The 10,000-nt window shown below is 40.2% G+C and overlaps 1 protein-coding gene across 2 annotated transcripts in view; it reads right to left on the bottom strand.

Annotated features, from left to right (window-relative positions):
* Positions 1-10,000, bottom strand: part of LOC119590057 (hemicentin-2-like) — an 82,810-nt gene that overhangs the window by 9,336 nt on the left and 63,474 nt on the right. The window contains exons 7-10 of one of the 2 annotated variants that reach the window (XM_037938798.1): positions 3,179-3,332; positions 2,830-2,960; positions 1,534-1,693; positions 154-262 (exon numbers count right to left, since the gene is read on the bottom strand). In XM_037938798.1, the coding sequence (XP_037794726.1) occupies positions 154-262; positions 1,534-1,693; positions 2,830-2,960; positions 3,179-3,332 (554 nt within the window). The remainder of the gene's footprint in view (positions 1-153; positions 263-1,533; positions 1,694-2,829; positions 2,961-3,178; positions 3,333-10,000) is intronic. The other variant, XM_037938799.1, reaches the window with a different exon arrangement.

The following is a 10,000-nucleotide window of genomic DNA, read 5'->3' as shown; positions in this document are numbered from 1 at the left end:
TACTATTACTACTCCCACTGCTACTACTTCTACTACTACTACAGCTATTACTACAAACACTACTACCACTACCACTACTACAAACACTACTACCACGACTACTAAAACTGCTAATAGCGATGACAACAACAACAAAAATCCGAAACACTCTACCTGAACATCGACGGGACGGGGTGGGCGTGCACACGGCACGGCACCTGCAGCTCCTCGTGCCTCGCTGCTCCGTACACCGCGTGCTGGCCCTGGGCGCACGTGGGGGGGACTGGGGGGAGGGGGAGGGGGAGGAATGAGGATAACGGTGATAATTGATTTATTGTTTGGGTTTTATATAAAATATATAAAATATATATAAAATATATAAAATATTTAATAGTATATATATAATATATATATATATATAGATATATATATATATAATTAATATGTATATATAGATATATATATATATATATATATATATATATATATATATATATTATATATATATATTAATATGTATATATATATAGATTTTATATATATATATATATCTATATATATATATATATATATATATATATATTATATATATATATATATATATAATATATATATATATTATAAAATGGATGTATTATGTATTACATATATATATAATTTTTTCTCCGACTTCTTTTCCAACTCCTCTTTTTTATTTTACTGATATTATCCTTCATTCTTTTCTTTCTCTCTCTTCCTCGCTTTTTCCTTCCGTTTCTATCCCTTTTTTTTTTCCCTTTCCCCTCTCTTTCCTTCCTCCCTTTCATTATCCTTCCCTTTCCATCTTCCTCTTTTCTTCCACTCCCACAAGAGAAGGAAAGAAAAGAAAAGAAAGAAAAAAAAATGAATCAAACTAACAAAAGAAAGATTGAAAGAGAGAACGATAAAGAGGAGAAGAAGAAAGAAAAAAAAAAGAAAAAAGAAAGGAAATAGAAATAGATAGATAAAAAGATAAATAATAAATTGCCTAAAAAAGAAAGATACAAAGAAAAAAGGAAAAAAAAACAAGTAAGAAATCAAGAGACAAACAAAACAAACAAATGAAAGAAAGAAAAAGCAAGTAAGTAAGAAATCAAGATACAAACAAACAAACAAAAGAAAAAAAGCAGGAAAGAAGTCAAGAAAGTAAGATACAAACAGACACAAGAAAGAAAAACAAGAAAGTAATCAAGAAAATGAGATAAACAAAAGAAAGATAAAACAAAAAAGTAAGTAAGAAACAAGAGACACAAGAAAGACGAGAAAAAAAGAAAGAGACCAAGAAAGTAAGCAAGGAACAAAAAAAAACAAGCAAGAGACCAAGAAAGTAAGCAAGGAACAAAAAAAACAAGAAAGAGACCAAGAAAGTAAGCAAGGAACAAAACAAAACAAGAAAGAGACCCAGAAAGTAAGCAAGGAACAAAACAAAACAAGCAAGAGACCAAGAACGTAAGCAAGGAACAAAAAACAAGCAAGAGACCCAGAAAGCAAGCAAGGAACAAAGCAAACAAGCCCCAGGCCCGCCCCCGCACTCACACTTGACCCCCAGCTGCAGGGCCGCCGACGTGGTGGCGCCCTCCGCGTTGGCCGCCGCGCAGGTGTAAACTCCTGACGAAGTCCTGCTGATGTTCCTGAGGACGAGCGATGTCCTGCTGACGTCGATGCCCAGGGACGCGTTGCTCTTGAGGGGGACGCCCTGGGGGGGGGGGGGGGAGGGCTTGTTAGGGTTTTTTGCTTCGGGGTATTGTGGGGTTTATTATGATTGTGGTTGTTGGTTGTGGTTGTTTGGTTGTGGTTGTGTGGTGGTGGTTGGGGTTTTGGGTTTTGGTTGGGGGTTGGGTGGTTGGTGTGGTTGTGGTTGTTTGTGTTTTGGTTTGGTTTGGTTGTGGTTGTTTGGTTTTTGGGGGGGTTGTGGTGTGGTGGTTTGGTGGTTGTGGTTGTTGGTTGTGGTTGTTGGTTGGTGGTTGTGGTTGGTGGGTGTTTGGGTGGGTTTTGGGGTTGGTTGTGGTTGGTGTGTTGTTGGTTGGTGGTTGTGTTGTGGGGTATGGTTTTGGTGTGGTTGTTGGTTGTGGTTGGTGGTTGTGGTTGTTGGTTGTGGTTGTGGTTGTGGTTGGTTTGTGGTTGGTGGTTGTGGTTGGTGGTTGTGGTTGTTGTTGTGGTTGTGGGGTGGTTGTGTGGTTGTTGGTGTTGGTTGTTGTGGTTGTGGGTTGTTGTGGTTGTGGGGTGGTTGTGTGGTTGTTGTGGTTGTGGGGTGGTTGTTGTGGTTGTGGGGTGGTTGTTGTGGTTGTGGGGTGTTGTTGTGGTTGGGTTGTTGGTTGTGGTTGGTGGTTGTGGGTGGAGGTATGGTGGTGATTGATTGATGGTGATGATTAGCATTGTTGTTATTATCATCAGCGTTGTTATCGTGTTATGGTTGTAATCATTCTAATTATTTCTAATTAATTCGTGTTTTCTCTCCTACCCACCTATCCCTTCTTTCCTCTCCCTTCTCTTGATCTTCCGCCATCCCACTTCTCTGTTCCCTCCCTTCCCTCCTCCCATTTTCTCACGTCCAGTCCCCCTCCCCCTTCATCCTCTACGCCCTCCCGATCCCCTTTCCTTCCCTCCTCCTCCCCGCCGTCCTCTGTTTCCCTTCCCCTCCCTTCCCTCCCTCCCCCTTCCTTCCCCAACCCCTCCACCCCCTTCCCAACCCTCTTCCCCCTCTCCTTCCCATCCTCTCCATCCCCATCCCCCTCCTCCTCCCCTTCCTTCCCCACCCTACCTTACCCTCCTCCCCCCATCACCCCTCTCCTCCTCCTCCCCTTCCTTTTTACCCCCCCCCCCCCTACTCACATCGTGGGCCCACTGCACTCCGTTCACCGGCGGGTTCGCTTTAACGACACACTTGAACACCACGTTATCTCCTTCCTCCATGTTCTTCAGTTCTTCGTTGTTCCCGAGTTCTAGCGTCATCTGCGGCTTGTCTGAAGGAAGGAGAGAGAGAGAGATGATGATGAGAGAAGGAGAGGGAATGTGAGTGGGTTTGAGGTGAAATATAGAGGTTTTGGTTTATCATCATTTGCGGGATGCTGAAATTCCGCGTAGATACGAAACAAAACACCACAAACACGATAAATAAGAAAAGATAAGACTATAAGAAAAGAAAAAAAAAAAGGAGAAAATACCCAAAAAAGATACTCACACAAAACCGAGAGCGTGACAGAGTCCTCTAGCGGCGATTCGGGCAAGCGGGGACTAGCGGCTCGACAGGTGAGTGTGGATCCGTCATCGCTCGCCCTCGAGACCAGGTGCAAGGTGGAGCGGCTTACGTCGACCTCGACCTCCTCCTCGACCTTCTGGGGGAGAGGGAGAGAGGGTTGGAGGTGGAGGTTAGTTGGGGAGAGAGATTTGGGGGAGGGGGTGAGGGGGATGGGGAGGTCAGAGGGAGGGAGATTGGTGAGGGAAGGAGGGAGGGAGGAAGAAAGAGAGAGAGAGAGAGAGGGAGAGAAGGAAGGAGGGAGGGAGGGAAGGAGGGAGGGAGAGAGGGATGGAAGGAAGGAGGGAGGGAGGGAGGATAGGAGTGAGGAGGGAGAAAGAAAAATCTATTAGGATACACAAAGGAAATATAATTTCGTTAACATTTTTTTGGAAAACATTTTTACACATTCATGTCAAGTCATTGAACTCCGATACAACTGACCAAAAACACACACACACACACACAAAAAAAAAAAAAAAAAAAAAAGTATATATATTTATTTATTTGTTTATTTATATAATTCCTCTATTTTGAAGATAAAAATCACCCACACACACAACATATCTTACCAATAAAGCTAATACACTCACAACAAACGACTTTCAAACAGTATTGCTCGATGAAAACTCACCATGAAGCGAAGGGAAATTTCATCCTGTAGTGAGAACATGACTTTGCCATTATCTCGTGGAATACTTCCTACGTTTAATGAATAATACACCGGTACTCTATGCATGCCCTGATTAGCATAATGACTTGCTGTTTTAGACTATTATCTACTCGGTTGTGTACACCTCCTATATTCCGAAAATGTACTTATGCTGTCATCTGGTGTGGTCAGTTTCTTACATATCTTGTGTTATTCATGTTGGGTGCGAGAGAGATGCTGCTGCGTCTCTGACTTTCATTAAAGGATAATGAAGAGATTTTGTAGTTTTCTGTAATAGGATCCTCATGGGAGAGTGTTTCTCTTTCCCTCTCTCTGTCTCTCCCTCCTTCTCTCTGTCTCTGTCTCTGTCTCTCCTTCCCTCTCTCTGTCTCTGTCTTCCCTCTCTCTTTCTCTCCCTCCCTCTCTCTATTTCTGTCTCTCCTTCCCTTTCTCTGTCTCATCTTCCCTCCATCTATCTCCCTTCCTCCTCTGTCTCTCCCTCCTTCTCTTCGTCTCTGCCTCTTCCTCTATCTCTCTATCTCTGTCTTTCCCTCCTCTCTCTGTCTGTCTCTTCATTCTTCTCTCTCTGTCTCTATCTTTCTCTCTGCTTCATTCTACATAGGTATATGCGTATGAATTTATGTATGTGTGTATCTATATATGTATCTGTGTATATATGCAAACATGTACGCATACATATTTGCATATATATTTTTGGATAACGCCAAAGCCAGTACACATTTCTATGTAGTGCTTAACATTATTTCGAAAAAGCAACCGACCTTGGCCCCGACACAAATGCAAACACGCCAACATGGTATCCTTATCAATGACACCTTTTATATACTTTTTTGAAGGTCTGGGCAGTATACTGTAGGAAACCACAAGTTACAGGAATTTCAGCCTATACTATAGATAAGCAAGTGGCACTGCCGATAGGTAATTTTTGATATTGAGAATGAGAGACAGAGAGAGAATAAGAGAGAGAGAATGAGAGAGAGAGAGAGAAGAGAGAGAATGAAGAGAATGAGAGAGAGAGAATGAAGAGAGGGAGGAGAGAGAGAGAGAAAAGGTGAAAGAGAGAATGAGAGTGAAAGAGAGAATGAGAGGAAAGAGAGAATGAGAGACAGAGAGAGAATAAAGACGGGAGAGAGAAGAGGGGAGGAGAGAGAAAAAGGGAGAGAGAGAGAGAAGAAAAGAAAAAAAAAAAAAGAAAAAAGGAAAAGGGGGAAAGGGGGGGAAAGGAAGAAAAGAGAGAAAAAGGGGAAAAAAGGAGAGAGAGAGAGAAGAGAGAGGGAGAGAAAAAGAAGAGAGAAGAGAGAGGAGAAGGAGGAAAGGGAAGGGGGAGAGAGGGGGAGGGGAAAAAGAAGAGAGAGAGAGGAGAAAGGAGAGAGAGAGAGAGAGAGAAGGAAGGAGAGAGAGAGAAAAAGAGAGAGAGAGAGGAGAGAAAGAGAGGAAAAAAGAAGGGAAAGGGAAAGGGGGAAGAGGAGAGAGAAAAGGGGAAAGAGGAAGGGAAAGAGGGGGGAAAAAGGGAAAGAAGAAAAGAGAAGAGAGAGAAAGAAAGAGAGAAGGGGAGAGCGGGGAGAGAGAGGAGGAGAGAAAAGGGGGGGGGAAAATGAGAGACGAAGGGGGAAAACGAGGAGAAGAACCGGATCACGGGGGGGAAAGAGGAGGAAAAAAAAAAGAGGGGGAAAAAAAAAAAATTTAAAAAAAGGGGGTTTTTTTAAAAAGGTTTTCCCCGTTTTTTTTTTTTTTTTTTTTTTCCCCCCGGGGGGTTTTTTGGGGGGGGGGGGGCCCCCCCCCGTGGGGCCTTTACCCGCCCCCCCCCCCCCCCCCCCATTTCCCCCCCTCCCCTTTTTCCCCCCCCCTTTTTTTGGGGTTTTTTTCCCCCCTCTTTTTTTCCCCCCCTTTTTTGGGGTTTTTCCCCCCCTTTTTTTTGGGGGGGGGGGGGAATAAAAATAATTTTTTTTCCCCCCCCCTTTTTTTTTTCCCCCCCCCCTTTTTTTTTCCCCTGGGGGGGGGGCCCCCCCCGGGGATTTGGGGGGGGGGGGGGTTTTTCCCCTTTTCTTTTTTTCCCCCCCCCCCCCCCTTTTTTTTTTTTTTCCCCCCCCCTTTTAACCCCCCCCAAAAAAAAAATTTTTTTTTGGGGGGGGGGGGGGCCCCCCCCCCCCCCCCCCCCCCGGGGGGGGGGGGGGTTTTTTTTTTTCCCTTTTTTTTCCCCCCCCCCAAAAAATTTTTTTTTTTTTTTTTTTTTTCCCCCCCCCCCTTTTTTTTTCCCCCCCCCCCCCCCCCCCCCCTTTTTTTTTTTTTTCCCCCCCCCCCCCCCCCCCCCCCCCCCCCCCCCAAAAAAAAAATTTTTTTTCCCCCCCCCCTCGGGGGCCCCCCCCCTTTTTTTTTCCCCCCCCCCGGGGGGGGGGGGAAAAAAAAAAAAAACCCCCCCCAAAAAAACAAAAATTTTAGAAAGAAAAGGGGAAAAACAAAACAAAGGGGGAAACACAGCGGAAACAAAAAAAAACCCCCCCCCCCCTTTCCCCCTTAAAAAAAAAAAAGGGTTTTTTTTTTTAACCCCAATTTGATTTTACCCCCCCCTTTCCTTTGGGATTCTCTCCTTTTTTTTTGGTTTCCTCCTTTTTCGTAACCCGGGGGGGGGGTTTTTTCTTCTTGTATCGGGCCCCCAAACATTTTGGGAAAAAAACCTTAACCCTCCTTTTTTTAATTAATTTTAAGACCTTTGATCTCCATCGAGGGGTTCCGTTGAAATAACGTAAAAAAGTAAACTTTCCCTTTAATTACATTATCCCCTAAAAATTTTGAAATTTTTAACAAGGGTTTTGAAAAAAAGGAAGAAAAAAGTTGATAATTTGATAACATCTGGCAACTCCTCGAAGCAGAGTTGACAAGTGTGTTATTTCGCGTAGAAAAATTATCGTGTGCTAAAATCCTCCGTCTTCGAAATAGCCCCTTTCCGGGGGGAAGGGCACAACGTCGAGATTCGCACGCGTCGAGGGAAGACTAGAAGCGACCTTGACAATATTACGAAACTGTGGGAAAAAAGGAGAAAAAAAGGGGGGGAAGAAAAAAAGAACAAGGAATGGCAGGGGAGACAAAATCGTGTGAAATTTTTATCCGATATGTTTACCTACTCAACCGGAAGCAATTTTCCTTTGAGGATAATACACTCGGCGGATACGACTTTGGAAGCATTGTGTGAAGTGCTCTGAAGATGGTCTGATTTATTTTTTCGTTTCTATTCATTCTATTTTTTTTTTCATTTCCGTATCTACTTTTTATCCATAAAAAAAATTATTGACTTTTTTTTTTTTTTTTTTTTTTTTTTTTTTTTTTTTTTTTTTTTTTTTTTTTTTTTTTTTTTTTTTTTTTTTTTTTTTTTAAACGCAAACATTTCCCTTAAAATTAAACCAAAAACAAAAAACGAATTAATTATAAATTTCTCAACGTACAAACGGAAAAAACCCAAAAAATGAAAAAAAATTTAAAAATTACCCCCCAACGCTCCCCCAAAAAAAACCCCAAAAAGAAAAAAAAAAAAAAAAAAAAAAAAATTTAAAAAAGCCCCCGAAACCCCCCCCACCCCCCCTTTTAAAAACCCCAAAAAAAAAAAAAAAAAAAAAAAAAAAAAAAAAAAAAAAACAAAAAAAAAAAAAAAAAAAAAAAAAAAAAAAAAAAAAAAAAAAAAAAAAAAGCTGGAACACCTCTGCCCCATTGGCGAAAACTGGGGTCGTCGACCCCAAGGAAAAAAAAAAAAAGAAAAAAAAAAAAAAAAAGAAAAAAAGAAAAGGGGAGGGGGAGGGGGGAAAAGGGGGGGGGGGGGGGGGGGGGGGGAAAGGGGGAGGAAAGGAGGGGAAAGGGCGTCCCATAAAAAATTTAAATCAGCGCTAAAACAACAGACCGTCAGCCTTTGGACGAAGAAGGAAGGAGGGAGGATGAAGGAGAAGGGGATGTAGAAGGAGAAAGTGGAAGAGATAGAAGAAGAAGAAGAAGAAGAAGAAGAAGAGGAGGGGGGGGGGAGGAGGAGGGGAGGAAGAAGAAGAAAGAAAAAAAGAAGAAGAAGAAGAAAAAGAAAAAAAGAAGAAAAAGAAGAAGAAGAAGAAGAAAAAGAAGGAGAAAAATAGAAAAGAAAAGAAGAAGAAAAGAAGAAACTGAGAATTAGTTGAAAAAAGGGGGGGAAAGGGAAAAGAAGAATAAAAAAATAACAATGAGAAGAAAAAACAAGGAAAAAAAGAAATAAAAACAATGGCGACTAGGGACCAATAAAGACAACAATTAAAAGCAACAACAACAACAAATAAAACAAAAACACCTAAAAACAACTAAAACAAAATCATAAGAGTAACAAGAAGGCGAATTAGGGTAAAAAAAGAAGGGAGGAGGAGCCAGAGTGTGAGAATTAGGGGGGTAGGGGAAGGAGGGAGGGAGGGAGGGAGGGAGGGCGAGAGTCAGCAGTCATTAATTACATTTAACTATGATAAACGACCTTTCTTCAACTTAGCGGAGGGTCGTGTCAGCTATTCCACGTTTTGCTGTCTCCAACGTACTATTTGGGTGTTATCTACTGTCTACTTTTTCCCGGTTATCTACTCGAGGGTGTTAGCTATTACCTACTGCTTCCTGCTATCTATTTTGGGGTATTATCTGCTATCTACTGTTTCCTGCTATCTACATTTGGGTATTATCTACCATCTACTGTGTTCTGCAATCTACTTTTGGATATTATCTACTATCTACTGTTCACTGTTATCTGTTTTAGTGTTATCTACTATCTACGCTTTCCTGTTATCTGCTCTAGGGTATTATCTACCATCTACTGTTTTCTGCTCTCTGTTTTTGGGTATTATCTATCAGCTGTTTTATTAAACTGTATTTTTGTTTTTGTTTATAAATACTTTTTAGTGATTATCTGATATTTTCTCTTGTTTTTTTTCTCCCTTCTAATCTTTTCTTTACTATTTCCATGATATTTCCTTTTTATCATTCTTTTAAATATCTACATTTTACTCTGTTTTTATTATTTACTTATGAGATTTATCTACCTGGTAATTTTTTTTCCCATTATCTCTTAATAGGGTTTATCTATCTACCGAAAATTTCCTTCTGGATTTTATCTATCTACTAAGTTTTCCTGTTATCTCCATATGAGCTTTATCTACCTACTAAACATGTCCTATCTACTGTTAAGCTTTATCTACCTGCTAAACATGTCCTATCTACTGTTATGCTTTATCTACCTGCTAAAATTTTCATTCTATCTACTCACGAACTTTATCTACTAACTAAAATTTTCTTACTAACCTACATTTGAGTTTCATTTCTACGCTCTACCATTTTCCTATCATCTACGTATTTGTCTTGTTGCCCGTTTTATTGTCATGGCTATAACCGTGATTAATATGACGGTAGATTACCAAATTCATTCTTGCTGTTCTTAGTATCATCGTTATCATCGTATTTATCATCACTAATAACATCATTATCATCATATTTATCATCATTATTATCATCGGTATTATCATCGGTATCATCATCGTTATCGTCATTATTATCATCGTTATTCTCATCATAACTATCATCATCATCATCATAATTATCATCAAACGCTCCTAATCACTCACTCTCATTTCCTCCCCTTCAAATATATATATAAATAAATAAATAAATAATTGTAAATAAACATGTGTATATATGTATATTTATATATATATGTATATATATATATATATATATATATATATATATATATATTATATATATATATTTATATATTTTTTTTTTTTTTTTTTTTTTTTTTTTTTTTTTTTTTTTGAAAGTATGAGAATGATCCAGAAAATCTGATCCGAGTTGAGCAATGCAATTCTCTGCAATTCAGCAACGGAAGTCTCTATTCTCCCGGCTTCTAATCTCTTTGTGAAGTATCTCGGTGTCGTTATCTCCTTCGTAATAACAGTGGAATTTCGTTTCCTTGCGTGTTATAGTGTTTTTTATGTTTTTATTATTATTATTATTATTTTTTTTTTATTTCTCTTACTACGGTCGAGGTATTTCGACGTTTTTTTCTGTTGGTTCGTATTTTCCTTGGGTGTTTTTATCCTGTTTGTTTT

This window comes from Penaeus monodon, chromosome 26 (genome assembly GCF_015228065.2).
Source record: "Penaeus monodon isolate SGIC_2016 chromosome 26, NSTDA_Pmon_1, whole genome shotgun sequence".
Classification (NCBI taxonomy): Eukaryota; Metazoa; Arthropoda; class Malacostraca; order Decapoda; family Penaeidae; genus Penaeus; species Penaeus monodon.
This window is presented reverse-complemented; position numbering and strand designations above follow the sequence as displayed.